Consider the following 19,679-nt stretch of genomic DNA (forward strand, 5'->3'; position numbering starts at 1 on the left):
AAATGCCATAGATTCATCAAGGCTCACACACTGTCCCAAGATTAGGGGTCCCTGGGCTGCCAGCAGTACAACTATATCCTGAGGAAGGGTTCCCATTATCTGACTTTGTTCTCACATTCTTTTTTCCACCCCATCAGAGGCACTTGTATCACTGTTTATGTTAAATTAATTCTATCTGTTCAAGAAAAAAAACAAACAACTTTTTTTTTAAGACAATCCCCCTCTTGTAATTAAAAAAAGAGCAAAGTAAACCACAGCTCACTAATTCTGATTCATATACTTACTGCATCCGAAAAGCAGCTGTCACCCAAGAACAAAACCCCTAGAAACAAAGAAGGAAGTTTTCAGGACCTAGCATACAAAAAATACAGTCTCTCATCTGTACAATTAAAAGAAGTGCTTCTATTAAGCCAATCTCTTAGCTAATAAGCTGGCAGTTTGCTGCTCCTAAATAATCATTTAGAAACATACAGGAAAATGCCTCATACTCTACATATTTTTCACAAGGTAATTCATACGTCTGCCTTCAGTGAGTATTTAAGAGGGTTTTTTTATTACTTGCATGTCTTAAGTTTACAGAAGTGTGTCCAAGTCCTATGTCCAATGAACAGAAGTAAAGATTGAGGCTTCTAAGAATTTTTTTTAAAGGATTGTTTTAGAGCAGAAAAGTTGATTATTTTTTCCAAAGCCATTTCCAGATACTCTCCAATTTCAAGGATAAGTTTTGTGAGAATCTAGTACAAGTTTATTGGTCAAACAGTAGTTAGAAACAATGCTGTGATTATGTTAACAGAAAGGCTTCTTGAATAGGTGTACAAATCCTCCTATAAAACTGTACAGCAGAAATCACATCTCACTGAATGTTTCAGTATGATTAAAAAAAAATTCATCTCTCAAAATGTATCTTATTTCAAGTGAATAGTTTCAAGCTATAGAGACATGTTTTTATTTAATAGTTTCAATTATGAAGTTGCTCTAGGGTTTTAAAAAAAGATTAAAAACCTACACTAATGTTCATGAGACTATTTAGTTGCAAGGCTAGATATTACGTTGATACATACACAAAATGTTAAAATGTAGACTGCCACCATTAGACAACTCTTGCATGGTTCATTCTGAAGCTGCACAAATTATTTATTAGCCTTTGCTCTTCCCTGCCTCCCCTTTTAAAATCTAACGTATAGCCCCCCTCCTAATTAAGAAAAAAAAATAGTCACTTAAAAACAATGACACAAGATACTGGTTCATGACATGGCAACAGTTTGTCAGGAAATGGACTGAGATTTCACATGGCTCTATAAAAACATAAGGCGTTACTAATTTTTGCATATAGATGGTCTTGCAGTTTAGCGACTGTTTCATTGGGCTAAGTGAAATGGCAAATTACAACAATTTACATTAAAAAAATCACATCAAAACTCTAGAATACTTACCTTATCATAGTCAAGATCTTCAGGTACTGATGAAGATGTTGACAATCGGTTGTATCTTGTTTCACTAAAATACATTAAATTATGGTTTTAAGTATCTTTAATAATGGATGATAGAATTCCACAGAATTATATCAACTTTATCATTTCTGAAGGAACTAAGTGAAGTAGTACAAAACCAATTTTTCACTTATGAAAGCTGTGGTTTTCACCTTGTGAGATATGCTTAATTATAGAAATGTTTGCTGTATCTCATGGTAAAAAAGGAGGACCTGAGCTCCTGAGGTGGGAGAATTTAACCAAACTAGTAAGAAAACGTTTTTAAAATGATATGAAACCACAGCAATATAAAAGAATGCAATACAGGTTTGGAAGCGTAATGAGAATCAGATTTGCAAGGTATCCAAATATTCCTCATTACAAGATATCACATCCTTTCATTCCAATTCTCTTCATTCATCTTACAGCCACTACTCAGAATTTCTCTACACAATTGAATTCCTTAACAGCAGGGCCACCTCCTCACACAAGTTCAGTCCTGTAGCAAGGCTCTGTAGCCCTCAACTATAGCAAAGTACCTGGCTTTAACTTGTTGCTAAAAAGAGATGTTGCAATGGCAATCCGCCCACAATTACAGAACAATATATGTTAAAATAGAACATATTCATAGGTGTATCCAATAATTTTGACCTAGCTGGCTCAGGGCAACAGTCCAGCAGGACTAATAAGGTAGGCTCCTAAGCGTCTGACTGCTCAAGGACCTGTCTGCCCATGCAAGCCTCTACAGCCCACATGGAAGCCTCTACCAGAGCACTTTCCCTTCTGCTGCCTGAGCTAGCTGGATTAAAACTGTCTCGGGTATTAACTACCTTTTTTTTCACCATCTACTTTTCACAACTGTACACGGATTGCCCCTAAAACCACATTTTGAGTCCCTTCCTGTTGCTCAGTTGTGAATTTACCACAACTTAGTTACACCACTAGTACCAGGAAAAGGCTCGCTGTTAGTTTATCCAATTCATAAATAGACAGCTAGCATTTAAGCATCCTAAAATATCATCTGGTAGAAATAATTTTTAAAAAAATCTTATCAAAAGTTCATTTGCGGTATTACTAAAAAACAGCGAGAATTCAGAAACCTGCAACAATGCAATTCTTTTTTATTTTTAAACCCTTCAGAAATACTATGGCACAGGCTGCATAGGAAGCTCTGGGAAGCTACCAGGCTTGAGCCAAGATAAACAAAATAACTAATATCCTCTTATCACAGAAACAGGCTGTAAACATCAGCATGTAGGTATGTCATGTGGTAGCAGACAAGCAGCGTATTTCCCTACCTCCACTTTCTTGAACCACAACCGTAGAATGACATTCATGACAGTGCCAAACATACAATTTTATTACCGGAACTGTAAAGAGTAACTCTGTGAGTGGGTTGCATTTCACACAAAGCACCATGTGATTACAAATATATCTAAGTGATACAAATGCACTTAATATAAGTCCTGCTTTCTGTACCTACTTCCACATTCCTCAAATGGTTTCAACAAATCGGTTCAATCGCAAATCTTTTTTACCTTTCAGCTTCTGACACCAGAGCAACACGACCGTAGTCCCAAAATCTCTTTCTTATAATGGAAAACAGCAATATTAAAATCTAGAAAATAAAACCAGAGATCTTTGAATATTTATTTTTCTACTTCATAATGCCGCTTAGGTATATAAAGACTGTCAAAAAAAACCCTGTCCTAGCTTCTAAACCAACTGCCACATGTTAACCAAACCAATGGTGACCATGCTACAAACCAACCCATCTGGGATTAAAGGACCAGAATACCTGCTAGAACAATACTTCTGAATTGCAAATATATGGAGATTTGTGACAGGAGAAGTAGCAAGCAGTACTTAGAGGAAGGCGAAACTTTCATAAATACACCTTTACTATTGCTCATTACTTAATGACCAGAACTACTTGCAATTTTATTTTATTTCTTTTATTTTAACTTTAAACAGTGATGTAAACAGGCTGTAGAGGGCTCAACTGTTTTCTCAAGTATGAGAATTATTTTTACCCTCAATAGAAGTAACATACTATTATAACTCATAAACCCCAGAAACTTATATTTGATGTCTGCAATCTATTTTTTTTGCATGCTTTTTTTTTTTTTTAAGAGAAATATGTTGCTCTGTATGAAGCAATAAAGCAAAAGTCACAGGGCCTGTTTTCCATGCATTTGTAGCATACACCCTCACCTCCTAGCCCCTCCTACATCCCATACCTGTCTGACTAGAAAGTGCTGCCACTGATGTAACTTAATTGGATCTATGCAAATACTGACTGGCCAGACTGAATACAAGTCAAGATTATCTCTATGTCAATATTACACAGCTAATTTCCACATTTCACAATGAATAAAAACTTTTTATAAGAGCCTTCTTCCCAGCAGGAAATATTAATTTAGATCTTCCTGCTTCACCTGGCCATTAAACTCCATGTAAGCAGGGAAGTTCTGTACAGTCTCTTGACAACTGTGGTTGGCTAACATAATCTACAGTTATTAGGAGAAACTGCCAGACAAAAATGGGAAGACAATGCAATAAATAAATCTTGCTTTCTTAGGAAACCAGCCTAGAAATAATATTCTGAAACCCATGAACTGACAGTTACTAAAGGAATCTGCAGCAAACATGTCATGAACATTGGAATACAGGAGTTGCCAAATAAATGGCAGTACTCTGTACTTGAAGAAGAGAGGAACCTCCTACATTGCATCTAACTCTCTGTCTAATGCTGCCTGAAAGGGGAGTTCAAGCACAAGGAACTCAAAGGCAGACACCGAATCTTAAAATTCAACCACAGCTTTAAAAAAAAAGAATTCCCTCAAACACTCCAACTAAATCTTATTAAATGTGTTCCTACAGAACTACTAGCTTAGGTAGTTTTAAGTTTCTACACAGTATCTTACTAGGACTTGGGAACAATATCATCTCTTTAGCCTCATTTTATTACCACAAACCTCACTTATCAGGCCGATCTGCAGGTCTACAGTTCTTTCTCTAGTGGCTTAAGACCACCTAGACCAAACTCATAGAAATAACTAAGTTTTATTAGAGTCTTAGGCCTGTCCTAGAGCCTCTAGACCAGCGACTATCCTGTTCCTTTTGCCAGGACTGAGCTGACTGGTACATTTTTTCCTCAGCAGCTTCTTGAAATTTAATTTTTAAAAAGTTTGTGAAATGACAGATCCTCCATATTGTATTTCCTTTTGAAAAATAACCAAGTTAGCAATTTATTATTCTGAATATTTTCAGAAACAACCCCCTACCTGACAAATAAGAGAATTCTGAACCACCAAACTTTCAAGAAGGCCCAAAGGATTTTCAATACAAGAAACAGAAACTGGGCTTACAAAAAAGCAGGTTACATCGAGCAGCAGGACAGTTGGGATTCCACCAAAAGTTACTCCTTGTAGCACCGTGCTGCCCCGGGCAGTGCTGTAGCAGTATGTCTCGTTTGTTGAGTTGAAAGGTACACTTCTATTCCAGAAGTAGACTAGATGAGAATGTCCAAAACCCAGAAAAAAGAAAGGGTTCATTTTGTCTTTCCTTTAAAAAAGAAAAGAAAAAATGAAACATCCATGTGAGAAACCTGCCTGGTATGTGTGAGATCTGCTAACATTACAAGTACAAAAAGCGCAGGGAGATTCAATCAGGAAACTACTTCGGAAGTGAAACCACATTTGACAATTTTTCCCTCTAAAATATTTCACAATAACTGACAGGCTGAGCAGAAATTAGAAGCAAGAATTCCAGACAACTATGTCCTCTGCACCTAAGGAAGACTACAGAAGACCCACACAAAAGCTTCTCTGTCTTCTAATCTGTAACATCAAAGTACTTAATCCAGCCTGAATTCTGATTCTAGGAGTAAAATTAGATATTCCAGCAACAGCAGTTTGAAGATTTTTGTTCTGCGTTGATGAGCATGTGCGAACTTATGAAATTTATATTCAAATGTCAAGACCTTGAAACTATTAAGAAGTTTACCATTAATTCCACAGAAAAAAAAACCCAACTATACAAACACACATGCTCCTCTCTGTTCTTGGAATATTGTGTGATTTTCCTTTTTTAGTAGATTTCAACTGGAAGAACCGTACAATAATTACGGTATATAATGAACAAAAAAGAGTATTTCTAATCTTTTTTTAGGAAAACAGCCATCTACCTCATTTTAGCTGAATGACCTGCTCAGATAGTACAATAACGTGCAAGACTGCAGAAGGTCTTTCTGTCAGTGAAGGCAACCGCTCACTTATTTTGGATCTTCCCACTTCAAACATTTATTTTCTTGGTTCTTATTAACTTGATGGCTCCCATGTACTTTGGACAAAAGCATGTTTCACGCAGAATACAGCTCTGACTGATAAATTCATAAAGAAAGCAAGTATACCCCCAAAAAACTCTATCCTCTGAAAGCAAATATTGTCATGTCCTCATCATGGGTCATGGGACACTATTTCTGGGATATCACACCACTGTAAGAGGAACACACGTCTCTGGTGACAGCCTTATCTGGATGCTGAAAACAGAACTTAAGAAAGAACACGAATAACTACAAATTCTCCCTTTAAACAGCAGAAAAACAGCATACCTCTTGCAAAACAGAATTTACTAAATGTTGGACCCTGTGACATGGCAGGAAAAAAAAATCTGCCCAACAGAGGCGGCTCATCAGGGGCAGGGGGAAAAAAACCACACGGAATTTGTGCCACGACCGCGTTCTTGCTTTCTAAGCACTGAAACTCAGCGCCGACAGAAGAGGAGGGGTATTTTTGAACAGACACTCACGCACCGCAGCTTATCAGGCAGTTTCCAGCGTCTCAAAGCTGTTATTTCCCAACGCCCCCGCCGCCCGCCGATCACGGGCGCCGCCGCCGGTGGGGCAGGGAGCCCCACGTCCCCTATCGCGGCCGGGGCCGGGTGCGTCACCGCCCCGCGGGGTGTCCCATCCCCTCCCCGCCCCGTCCGGTTCCCGGTCTCACCTCAGTCCCCAGGCAGCGCCGCTCCCGCCCCGCCCCGTCCGGCCCCGCCCGGCCCGCAGCCGCCGCCGCAGCCACAAGTGCGGAGCGCGCATGCGCGCAGGGCCGGGCTGGGCCGGGAGGCGCCAATGGCGCTAAGTGGTCTATTTTTGATTTAATCATAGAATTACCAGGTTGGAAGAGACCCACCCGATCATCTAGTCCCACCATTCCTATTAAACACTAAACCATGCCCCTCAGCACCTCGTCCACCCGTCTTTTAAACACCTCCACGCAAGGTGACTCAACCACCTCCCTGGGCAGCCTGTGCCAGTCCCCAATGACCCTTTCCGTGAAGAATTTTTTCCTGATGTCAAGCCTGAACCTCCCCTGGCCGAGCTTGAGGCCATTCCCTCTTCTCCTGTCCCCTGTCACTTGAGAGAAGAGGCCAGCACCCTCCTCTCTACAACGTCCTTTCAGGTAGTTGTAGAGAGCAATGAGGTCTCCCCTCAGCCTCCTCCAGGCTAAACACCCCCAGCTCTCTCAGCCGCTCCTCATAAGGCCTCTTCTCCAGCCCCTTCACCAGCTTTGTTGCTCTTCTCTGGACACGCTCCAGAGCCTCAACATCCTTCTTGTGGTGAGGGGCCCAGAACTGAACTCAGTATTCAAGGAGCAGTCTCACCAGTGCCAAGTACAGAGGGAGAATAACCTCCCTGGACCTGCCCAAAGCAGACTTTAAAGCTGGTGTTGTTCCCTCCGGGCAGCACGAGCAGGAGCTTCTGAGCCAGAAGCCCGCCTACACCAGGGCTGCCTTGAAAGCCTCTTGAGCCAAGCTTTGCCTCCGAGCACTGAGATTTAATCTACAGCATAGAATCGTAGAATCATTAAGATTGGAAAAGTCCTCTAGGACCATCTTGATTCAAAGGACGGAGTTTCCAAACCCCCTTGCTTTCTAGGAATCCTCACAGAAGTGGGAAGCTAGGTGCAGCTGGGCAAGGATTCTGATCTAATAACTCAATAAAAACTAGATAGTCGTTATTAAGCAGGTATTATAGAATCATAGAATCACCAGGTTGGAAAAGACCCACCGGATCATCGAGTCCAACCATTCTTATCGATCACTAAACCATGTCCCTCAGCACCTCATCCACCCATCTTTTAAACACCTCCAGGCAAGGTGACCCAACCACCTCCCTGGGCAGCCTGTGCCAGTGCCCAATGACCCTTTATTAGCAGCGCTGGATGCGTGGGGGAATCAATCCTTCAAAAACACGCATACCAAGCAAGAAACTGTGCATCTTTTATAGTACAGATCTACATTTTTCATCAACCCACCTCCAAAAAAGGTTGGGGGGAGCGGCAGTTGCAGCCCAAATTTTGGGAAAAACAGTCCTTTTCCACTGGAGTAGTAGTGTGGATTTCAGGCTTCCTTATCTTATCTTGCAGGATGCCTGGGATCCCTGTTTCTTTCACAGCTGTCCCACCTTTAGATAAACATCCTTCCAAACACGTATCACTATGGGATATACAAGCTTAGACAATTGTTATAGATTAAGATACAAATTCAAACATTTGCCATTCATCGGTCCCCCTTTAGGAAAGAAAACATTTTTCAAGACACATCACTATGAGATATACTAACTTAAAATCTGCCACTTATCAATCCTGTCCTCCCATCAGCTCAACACCGCCATACCTGCTAAACCGTGCCCCACAGTGCCACGCCTACGTGTTTTCTGAACATCTCCAGGGATGGTGATTCTATCCCTTCCCTGCCCAGCCTGTCCCAATGCTTCACCACTTTTTGGGTAAAGAAGTTGTTCCTAATATCCAATCCAAATCTCCCCTGACACAACTTGAGGTCCTTTCCTCCCATCCTATCACTTATCACTTGGGAGATGAGACCGACACCCATCTCACCACAACCTCCTTTCAGGCTGTTGTAGTGGACAATGAGGTCTCCTCTCAGCCCCCTCTTCAAGGTTCATAGTTTATCTATGAAAATTTTATGCTGAATCCTAAAGAAAAAAAAAATCTGGTGAAGAACAAAGGATTTACTAGCTACCTGGTGATTTCCCATTTTTAGTGCTGGTGTGGACTGCTGTGCACTGGTTTGGAGGAAACCCTTTTGTGCCTCTGTGACTCACATTAGGCATTAACATAAAAGAATCCCAGATCCAAACAGAGGTTTTTATAGAAAAAAAAAAAGGAGAAGATATGTGAGATTTCAAGAGAGATTTCACAATTCCCTGTCTGGTAAAGTGGGTGAGCTTGCAGGTATGAGTGGACCAGTCCAACTCTGAAATCAACTAAGTAATAGTAGTAATATGAATGTTCCATGAAATATTCAAAGCGACTTGTCTCCACACACCTATAAAGAGACAAATAGCATTCCAATATTGTAAACTGGAAAAAATGAGACCTAGGGAGTTTAACTTAATGTGTCTATGACAGAGCCAGGATAAAACAGATTCCCAGCCATCCACAAGGACATCCTGTCCTTTACAGGGTTAACTGCTTCTAGCCAACAGGCTAGAAATGCAGCACAGCAAGGCTCTGCCATCCCTCATTTCTCTACCTTTCATTTTACTGTCCCCAACAGCCATTTGATACCCAGCATTGCCAACCAACCTCCTCCTGCTGTGTCTTTGTCCTTTGTCATTGTTTACCTCAATGAGCAGCAGGCATCTGAGGAAGAAAGTGGTTATGATAATGATGAAAATGTTAACTGTTCAGAGGGAGGGGAGGAGACCACTCACCTTCAAAGATTTGCACCCTACTTCCAGTCATAGAATCATAGAATAATAGAATCACTAGGTTGGAAAGGACCCACTGGATCATCGAGTCCAACCATTCCTATCAAACACTAAACCATGCCCCTCAGTACCTCATCCACCTGTCTTTTAAACACCTCCAGGCAAGGTGAATCAACCGTCTCCCTGGGCAGCCTCTGCTAGTACCCAATGACCCTTTCCATGAAAATATTTTTCCTGATGTCAAGCCTGAACCTCCCCTGGGGCAGCTTGAGGCCATTCCGTCTTGTCCTGTCTCCTGTCACTTGAGAGAAGAGGCCAGCTCCATCCTCTCCACAACCTCCTTTCAGGTAGTTGTAGAGAGCAATGAGGTCTCCCCTCAGCCTCCTCTTCTCCAGGCTAAACAACCCCAGCTTTCTCAGCCACTCCTCATAAGACTTGTTCTCCAGCCCCTTCACCAGCTTCATTGCTCTTCTCTGGACTCACTGTAGAGCCTCAACATCCTTCTTGTGGTGAGGGGCCCAGAACTGAACACAGGATTCGAGGAGCGGTCTCACCAGTGCCGAGTACAGAGGGAGAACAACCTCCCTGGACCTGCAGGTCACGCCATTTCTGATACAAGCCAAGATGCCATTGGCCTTCTTGGCCACCTGGGCACACTGCTGGCTCATGTTCAGTCGCTGTCAACCAACACCCCCAGATCCTTCTCCTCCAGGCAGCTTTCCAGCCAGGCTTCTAGTCTATAGCACTGCACAGGGCTGTTGTGCCCCAAGTGCAGGACCCGTCATTTGGCCTTGTTAAACCCCAGTCTCATGGATGAAGCCAGCGGTGATGTTTCAGAACAGTGACCTACTCTAGAAACAACCAAAATCATTAGGGCATTGGAAGGTTCAGTCTGATGCTACACTGATCAAAATCTCAGTCACCTGTTGACTTTGATATTTAAAATGTGCCATGAAGACCATATCTCCTTCAGCTGACAGTCCTGCTCCTGCCCCTCCATCTTATGTCCATGCGTGTGCTCCTTAGGGCCCTGCCTGCATACCTGCTGTCCCATTCCCTGCCATTTTATTAATCCACGTGGGAAGAATTGCTTTGCTCTGTCAAATCCTTGCCTCACTTTTCAGGAATGCTTGCTCAGCAGAGCAGCATGTGGCTATGTGCCTTTCCCCACTCTGGCCCACAGGAAGGGAAAATATTCCAGCTACCTGCAGTAACTAAGAGACATTTCAGGATAGAATTTTGTAATTTGTCTTGCAGCTGCATCGTAGATTATTTAAATTGGCCATACACAATTATATTCATTAGAAAATAGCATAGAAGTCCTCAGCTCAAATCAGAGTCATTCAGATTCACAGCTGGAGTAAATAAATTCCACTATTATTGAATCATGTTAATGATTTTAGCTTTAAAATGCACTCTCTTCTACTTAGGGCTATGTTGGTGGGAAAGTCATTTGGCATGAATATAGACTAGTAATTAGTCTATCGTGGCTTTTCTGGAATAACTCTACATGTGGACAGCTTGTTTCAAAATAGGAATTCAAAACTGAATACTTGCAATTGCTTTCTTTTAAATTAAATTTTACTAATGTAGCTACAGCAGAGTAGACCTGCAACGTGGGTGAAGCCTCAGTGCATGCTTATGGCTCTTACACTTCTAGGACCAAAATCTGTTTGGTTGATTTTCTTGCTGATTTCTTAAGTTGTTTGTACTTTTGATTCTTGTCTGGTTTTTCAGAATTAAGAAGACCTTGCTCTGGCTAGACTATCTTATTCTGCAGTTTCAAATAGGTGTTGTACTGTGATATTGACACTGTAGTCTTGACATTCTTGGTTCTGAGGACTTTTGCCCAGCTACAAAATATTTTTTCCCTCTCTTTCTCACAAAAATAAGATCAAGAACTTGTCATTTGTTTTTGTTTTTTTTTTTCTTCCTCTGTCTAGACAGGCTCTTTAGCTAAGTGGTGTGATTTTGTTTATCTCCAATTTTAACAGCAGAGTCACATTTCCCTCCTCCCTACCTCTTGTAAATAAGGTTTTGTTTATCACTGTCTGTTCTTTTGGTGACAAAGTGCCACTTACTGTCATTAGTTAGCAAATGTTTAATTATGTTGCTAGAGCTGATGGAAATCCAGCCTCAGGACCTAGGGCGCAGGTTGACAGAATTTAAAGTTCTCCTATCTTTTTTGTATTTTACGTACTCCATATCCACTTCAACAGCTCTTTAGCACCAAGTTGAACAAGTGTGCGGGGTATTGACATGTGTGTGACTCTTCCTTTGCTTTATTAAATGACCTTATGGCTGAAGAGCTCCACTGTCACTTTAGTTTGATTTATCACAGCAGGACTTCCCTTGATGGGTGAACTCCCAACAGGACATCAATAGTTTCTGGACGTGAGTAGCAGGTGGCCTGATGCTTTACCATGTGTGGCAACTCTCGCTGTGGTTTCCTCTTTCTGAAGAAACCCAGCTTGCTGTTCCTTACTTATCTGCCTATTCAAATATATCTTAATGGATTTAATTCAGGCTTCTAGCCTGGCAGCCCTTTGCTATCTTTTCTTTCATCTAGCAATCTGTTTACAAGCCTCGGTATAACTTAATGTGAGCATAATAGAGTCTTCCTTTGAAAGGCCTGAGCATTAATATGTGTATGATAAAATCAAATAAATAGAAAAATCTAGCTAGACAGACAAATTTAAATGAACCCTAATCTTAATACAAATTAAGAAAGCAGTGCGTGTTGATTTAAATTAACAATTTATGCTTGGTTTCTCACTATACTTATTAACTATTTCTGTAGTGCTTCTTCTCATTCATTGATAATATATTTATTTTCAAGGGAGATATAGCCTTGAATTAAAAGCTGGAATGTATTTCTATTAATCAAGAGTATTGACTATTATACAAAATATTTAACCAAATATACCTAGCAATATATGATAGAAATTTGCCTTGCTTTTCTTTTTCATTTTATGTCAGATAGGAAATGGTGAATGTGATGTTGGTATTGATGGTTGAGCATGATCTATTTTTCTTATGATCTTCGTCGAGTTATAGTTGGATGAAAACTGCATTTTTTTTAAAAAGTAACTACTATCTAAAATAGCAGTACTGAGAAGTACAGAAGAAAAAAGTAACCTTATTGCCACTTATTTTGCATATAAATTTGATTTATGGAATGGTGAATTATTGTCCCTGCTTCATGGACTGAGCTTATTGTTTTCTATCATACTGGTTATGACTAAAGAGGCATCCCTGTTAGTGCTCCTGGGTTTCTCCATCAGTACGCTAGCTACAAACACTGCCGAACCCAGCTGTAACAGCTGCTGAACCTTGCCATAGCCTGCCTAGGCTAAGGTGGACCTATGTCTTACCTGGGGGCAATGCATGGACTTCCTCATCACTCACCTGTGCCCAGTGTGAGGTTTCAAACCTCTGTGTTGTGGATGGTTGCAGCTGTGGAAAATCTTTTGCTGATTTATAGGACTTTTAGATTTGTTATTAGCTTGTCAAAATGCAACTGCTGTTGATGTCACACACTTTGGTACAAAACTAGGACAAGGTGACCTAAAACATGCATGACTTCATTGTTTTCTGAGTATACATATTATCTTAATGCCAACCTGTGTGTTAACCCTGCGTGTGTAGAAGCCAAAGGGAGTTAATGTATAGGTGGCATAGCACTAATTATAATTAAGGCAGCTGCCTGAGAGAGAGAGGAAGATGGAGAAACCATCTATCACAATCTGGTCTCTCCCACTGAAGAGAGAGGCACCTGGCCACAGGACTCACTGGATTCAGGTGAATCAGGGAGCAGGTGTATTTGTCACCCATGTAAAATACAAAACCAGTTACAGCTTGCAACGTTTTCCTGGTCAATATACGTTAGTTCTTCTAATGTTCTCAAGAGCCTCCGTGCTCCACAGCTGTCATGATCATACAGAGCAACGTGTGCAACAGCATTGGGGCAAGGCTTGGGCAGACATGAGCACCTTTGCCTTAGGTTCTGCTTTCCCTGGAGCAGAAAGCTGAGTGTTTGCTTGTGTGGGAGACACAAAATGCTCCAGGAGATCTTGCAGTCTAAGACATTGGAGGGTGAAGTCAACAGGGGTTGCTGGAACCTGCATCCCCAGGATGAATCAAAAGCACTTTTTTGTTAACTAGTCTCAAATCCTTCTTTTGATCAGAAGAGGAAACCTAGTTTTTCCTTTTTTGATCTGCTCTATCTACACTCTGTCTGAAGAGTCCAGTGAGATTTTCAGCTGTTAGACTTAAGTACTGGGTTCCAAGGCCTTGGTTATGACCCTTCCTCTTTCACTGGCTTAACTTCCCTTAAAATGTCAGCATCAAACACAATGCTTGGACAATATAGAAAATATTGTAAATGTAATTTACAATAATCCTAAAGTGTCAAAAGCTTAGCCATAATAGAGGTGGGTATAATTTGAATAAGTATATCTTTTGAAAAATAAGAATATATTTGAATAGAAATCTGGTTTAAATAACTTTTAAAGTACTTTTAAAAGAAGTAATCTTTTTTTCCCTTGGGCAAGAATTCCACCTTCCCACTTCTGGGTTTGCAAGTGAAAAAAATTCAGTGTGTAGAGTGTGAGGATTTTGAAAACTTTTGATTTTATTTTAATCGCAGGTTAACTCAAAGCAAACCATAAGCAGCAGAAGTAAGAGTTACACTATATTAGCTTCTGTGTTGCTTCTAGGAGCTTGCACCATTAACTATCTCTGTAGATTTTTGTGTCTCAGCACTTACAATTAGGTCTGATCTGTTAAATTCAGATTTTGGCTCTGCAAAGAGCTGAGAAGGTCCCTGTCACATTTTCCACTGCAGCAGCAGCTTGGCTCTTTTGCAGATACGTGTCAGAGAAGGGGAGCGCAGGGGGCCACTAGTGACAGCAGGATGATCCTGGTGAGCCTAAGCAGGGGGTCAGGTGCCAGGTCCACTAGGTGCAAGTGTTTGGGGTGGATTGGTGGCAGTATGCAAAGTGGCTTAAGCAGGAAGATGGGAAGAGCTGTTGCAAGGGCAAGCAGCCATGACCAAGGGCAGCATGGCTTTCTCCAGCAAGGAAGATCCTGCAGCCAGGGCCTGGCTTTACTAGAGTGTGACTGGAAGTGGTGGGATGTAGCAGCATCCAACTAGTTCGAAGTGCAGGAGTGCCACTCAAGGCTCACTGCAGGTATCTGGGTCCTCATTGGGCACTTTCTGTCTGCTTCCTTAGTGTGTGGTCACCTGTTCGACATATTATCACCATACCTTCTGACTTTCCCATTCTCATCCCTCCCTATCCACTTTCATTCTTCTTTCTGTAGTAGTTTATTTCCTCTTCACTTTCATCCTCTTCTGTGATGATTTTATTTTCTCTGAATCTCTTTTCTTTCTGTTCCATCTATCTCCTTTCAAACGAATGCAAAGTGTACAGAGGTATTCCCTTGCATCTATTCCAGCTGTACTCAGCATGTTTAACATTGCCTCATGAGTAAAAGTGTGGCCTGATCTGTGTAAAAGGGGATGTAATGTAGTCACTGCAAGGTGAGCTTAAGCATGTGAGTGATCATGGAGATCCATGGATCAATGGAGAACTTTCTTCCCTGTAAGTAAGCAGTAACAAATGGCCAGAGGGATATATCTTGTTTTACTAAGATACTTTATGTACAGTAATTGTTAGACTCTGTTGGTGATAGACTCTGTTTGTTGATAGAGGCTGTGATTGGCTGGTGCCTTTGAAAACCAGGTTATTTATTTCAGTATCTAAATACGGACTTGAAAATTTTGGCCAAGGCAATTTGCTCAAGGTCATTATCTTGACTCAGGGACAGGACTGGGAAGAGAGCCCAGATCTTTGCAGCTCTCCCCTCCTATTGACATTCTGTAGAGTTCCAGTAAAGCAGATGTTTATATATTCAGATTATACACCATATTATAACGGAGAAAGTGATCAGAATTAATTTGAGAGGAGATAAAAGCTGGCCCTGCGAAGTGTCATGGCCACTTTGTGGGAGTTTCTGGAGTGAGATTGACCCAGATGAGAAGAAAGGGTCCATGTTGCATGGGAGCACCTAGACAAACTATTCCTGCCTTCACAACACCTTTTCTTTCACACTGTCTTTGGATCAGTTCCTGAGGCTGTACGGGCACAGCTGAGAGAGTGGGTGTAAGCTGGCACTGATGCACACGGAGCCCTGAGATGAGCAGACCTGAGAGTTAAACGCCCAGACTGCCAACTGCACTGGGGAAGAGTGAGCCAAGTTGATTGTAGTTCCTTTGCACTGTAGTTCCTGTGAAGAGTAGAAGAGTTTTGACTTATTATTAAGATTATCACAGTGAGAGGATTTCTCAGAGGACATGAAACTGTGTTAAGAAACCAGTTCCCATCCACTTTCCTTAGGAAACAAGACAACTGTGTTCTGTAATTGTTGTGATTTCTGGATCAGTTTCAAGGCAAACCCAGGCAATAGTGTATTTCCATGTTCCATTATGAATAGGAACATTTTCTTATTTAGTACAGCATGTGTTTAAGAGTTTTCCAGCCTGAGAACATAGTGAAGTCCAGAGGTAAGCTGTCCTACCAGAAGGAATTGAGAACACATCAAGCAGTGCAGCCACCAAAGAGTTTCAAGAGCCAGTCTTCCAAGTGTGCTGCACATCATGATTTTCAAATCCCTTCTATTGGATTTGCAGAACCTGAACTTCATTGTAAACACCATTTTCATACCTCAGAGGTGTTCTAACAGACCTGGTCAAACTGAGTAAGTATCTCAAATTAATTCCTGGGTAATTTATGTCTCTGCTCTGATTGTAGTAATTTATTTCTAGTTTTGCTATCAGAGAGGTAAAATATTCCTCACTCTGTTTTAGAATTAAAGCAGAGAGGAGAGACAAGGCACGCAAGTTTTGCTCAAATCAATGAAAAACGGACTCTAAATTGTTTTTTTGAGAATATGCTCTGCCTGTATGATTGTCAAAATATCCTGGATTCTGTATGGGCAACTGCTGATGCTAGTAGCATTGTTGCATAAGTAAAGCAAATTTTAGTCACTATGTCTTTACTGTATGTATTAAGCCTGGGAAGCTGACAGATACAAGCTTCAAATACACGGCATTTCCTCAAGAATCTTATGTAGAATCCAGAATTAAGGCTCAGAAATGCATTTGATTGCTATGTGGGAATGTTGGTCACTCCTGAATTAATGCTTTTAAATAAGCAAATGGTTAGGTAAGAAAAGAAAAAAAAACAACAAACAAACCCTGAAGTTTATGTTTCACGCTTTAAGTGACCTGGCCAAGTGTGCCTAGATTCCCTTTTAAAATCAAATGACCGTGATGCATCTCCCAGGGTCTTGTAGTATGAATGCTAAAAGGATTAAAACTAGCCAGGTCACACAGCTTTATTTCACTCTTTACAAGTATCATGTTAAATCCATGACTTTCTACCCTTTGTTTACATAGACATGGGTACATGGCAGGAAATTACATAATTTAACCTGTGCTATGAAGTAAAATACTCCTTTGTGTTCTGTTTTGGAGTTAAATACACAAGGAACTGTATTTTCTTCAGTTTTTTCCTACAAAGGTATTTTTCATTATAATTAATAACATACCAAAAAAGTTACAAAAGCAATACAATAATGATATAAATATTGAAAACAGCTTTGTACTAACTGCTTGAGTAAACATAGTCTATCCATACTCTCCTTTCTGAACGCTGCAGCATTTTTTGAAGGCAAAAGAAAATTAGGGGGCTATTTTGATATTTGTTATTATGCAGTTCTCAAACCTGTAACAAGGTACCCAATATAGACAAAAGGAGAATGGAATGAACAGGGCAAATAATAAATCAGCATAACTAGTAAACAGCTCACTAGATTTTCAAGAACGAGTTAATGTTAATGATTTGAAATGTTATTAACAGATCTAAAATCTTCTAAAATGCATTTCAAATTGTCCTTTAAGATCATTCTCAGAAGAGATGGCAGAACTCTGAAGACAAAGAAAAGATGCTTATGAAGTTCTGTGCAACTTTTATAACCAGTTAAGCCTAGCTCTTTCTGTTTAAACAGGATGAACGTTAAGCATCAGAATGAGAGATTATAGTCTGATTCAGATTGTAATTTCCAGAAAGATTGTTTTGTATCTCTTGAATCTCCTTCCCTCCCCGGAAGCCTCTCTGACATCCTCCCTCAGTATCAGCCCAGCTCAGGCAGGCAAGTCTGGTGGTGTTGCTGGCCCCATTCAGAAATATGCTTCATCATCAGTTTGATCACGGCACTAGTGTGCTGTTAACATCAAGGAAAAAGCCAGGTGCAAGTAATTATTTTGAAACTGAATACATCTAGGTTCCACGGTGTAAAATCTACTGACACACTATAATCCCAAGGTCACTTCAGTAGCAGACATTACAGATGCAAAACAACTACATAAGTAGTTCAGCTCATGTTCCTGCTGTTGAAGGTGTCTTTTTTCCAATCACATACTTTCTAAGGCACTGTCCAAGTTAGTTTTAAATATCTCAGTGAGGATGAATGGAAGCCTTTGGGCAGTTACTCCACACTCTATCAGAAGTACCAAATTAGAGAAGTCTAAAGTACTTACTGATTCTATCTTGTCATCTCTGTGCATGTTATGACCTAATTTTGTCTTCTACAATTTTGTGCTGGTTTTTGTAAATGGCCATGCAAGGAATAGCCCTTCATCTTTTTTGTTTCAAACTAAAAAACTACTATTTTGCATTACAGCTCACAATGCTTAGCAGAAGAGCTTCCTTTAAGATTTGTCTTGGCCTTTCATCTTTACTTTTGGCCTGCAGAAAAAAAACCCATATTCCAGCAAAGTTAGCAGTGCAAATTATTCAGCTTTCATTAACACATAGTTCATAATCTCTGCCTTTGCAGTTTCTCCCAGTAACAGAAGTAAATTATAGCTGCTACAATATAGTGTTATTCTTCCTCTGTCCATCCGAATTGGGGAAAAGTTATTAGCTTTCCGTTTTTCTTAGCAAAAGAGGAAAGGCTATTCAGTGAAACAAAAGCTACTAGAATTAAAATTAACTGGAGGAAATACAATTCATAATTAAGCCAGGTTACTCATGGCCACAGCTGCAATATGAATAGTATTTCAAGTGTATTAGCCTCACAGGAAAACAGGCATTTCTAATTTATTGGAAGGCCACTTGCCATAAAACCTTGGCATAGGATCTGTAAGGGGTAGAGGACATGCGCCAAACTTCCAGAAGTCCATAGAGTCATTCAGCCTGAAAGCTCTGTCAATGTGGAGTCCAGCTCCCTTAATAGCATCATGTGCCTCAAACCCTTCAGCTGCCGCATTTTGCTCCAGTGTGCCTGATGCCTCCCTTGCACACATATTCCCTGCTGCCAGACGGATACGCTTTGGAGCAAGCAGCTGAGGGAGTCACACACTGAGACCTCACGCACAGTGGTTATGTTCGCAGCAGGACATTGCTCTAAACCCAGGTCAGTGACAAGAAATGTCCTCCTGCAAGGAGGGCTTCTGCAGCCTCTCAGAGTTTTGCTAGCTCTGCCTGTCCCAGAGACAGGCTCCCACGTGCATCACTACGGCAGGAAAAACACACTCTTAAAAAAAGGCTGATAAAATGTTACAGTGTAAACACACAGCTGCAAAGAGGCAAAAAAAGTAGAGCTGCGTTTTAACTAGGCAGATAAATGGGCTCTTGTTAGAAAATTAATTGGTGCTCTTAGAAAAAATAGTTATTTCTCAGTAACAAGGATATTCCTCAATAAAGTGGACTGTGGTGTAAAGCAAGCAATTTAGGGCTGTCTGCTCATTCGTCTGATTCAACAGCATTTGCTAAATGTCAGCATTTTTGCTGGCAGGCTTTTCTGTAGCCATCAGAGTGGTAACAAATCCTACTTCCCCAACTACAAACAAAGCACAGACTAGGGCAGTGGGGAGGAGGCTGCTGAAGGGAGAGAAAAAAGCTATATTTAAACAGTTGTGTTTGCTTTTCTGTAAAAGAAAAGAAAAAGAAAAAAAAAAAGGAAAAACATCTTTGAGATGGAAGGCTGCCTGTGGAAAATGTGCTTAAGTTGATGCAATCTAGGAAACACAGCACCAGAATTTACATGAAACTGAGCTCAAGATCGAAACAGGCTTGCACTATCTCTTTGGAATAAAATGGGACTTTTACTATACTGGATACATTGTAGGATACATGCATATGGGAATAATATCCTCATTGGTGCCCTGTGCATCACCACAAGCATTTGTGAGAGGAACCCAACAGGACATGTGGTCTTAAGACATTTTGTTGGAGGTGGCCAATTCAGTCTGGCCTAGACTGGCAATGAGGTGAAGCAGGGTGATGTCCTTGCCTAGATTAAAAGAACTGGATACTTCCTGTATAGCTCAAGGAAGCAATTAGTTGTACCACAAAGCTTGCTACTGAAACTGGTCCTTAGCTGGCAGGCAGGGTAAAAGTTAG

At 40.9% G+C, this 19,679-nt stretch overlaps 1 protein-coding gene across 3 annotated transcripts in view; it reads right to left on the bottom strand.

Annotated features, from left to right (window-relative positions):
- Positions 1-6,491, bottom strand: part of TMEM63A (transmembrane protein 63A) — a 31,063-nt gene extending 24,572 nt beyond the window's left edge. For 2 of the 3 annotated variants that reach the window (XM_069852685.1, XM_069852683.1), the window contains exons 1-5: positions 6,476-6,491; positions 4,841-5,036; positions 3,008-3,087; positions 1,434-1,497; positions 285-322 (exon numbers count right to left, since the gene is read on the bottom strand). In XM_069852685.1, coding sequence (XP_069708786.1) covers positions 285-322; positions 1,434-1,497; positions 3,008-3,087; positions 4,841-5,026 — 368 coding nt within the window. In that variant the 5' untranslated portion in view covers positions 5,027-5,036; positions 6,476-6,491. Of the gene's footprint in view, positions 1-284; positions 323-1,433; positions 1,498-3,007; positions 3,088-4,840; positions 5,037-6,285; positions 6,392-6,475 lie in introns of those variants that run through there. The other variant, XM_069852684.1, reaches the window with a different exon arrangement.
- Positions 6,492-19,679: the final 13,188 nt, after the last annotated feature.

The sequence above is a fragment of the Phaenicophaeus curvirostris genome, chromosome 2 (genome assembly GCF_032191515.1).
Source record: "Phaenicophaeus curvirostris isolate KB17595 chromosome 2, BPBGC_Pcur_1.0, whole genome shotgun sequence".
NCBI lineage: Eukaryota > Metazoa > Chordata > Aves > Cuculiformes > Cuculidae > Phaenicophaeus > Phaenicophaeus curvirostris.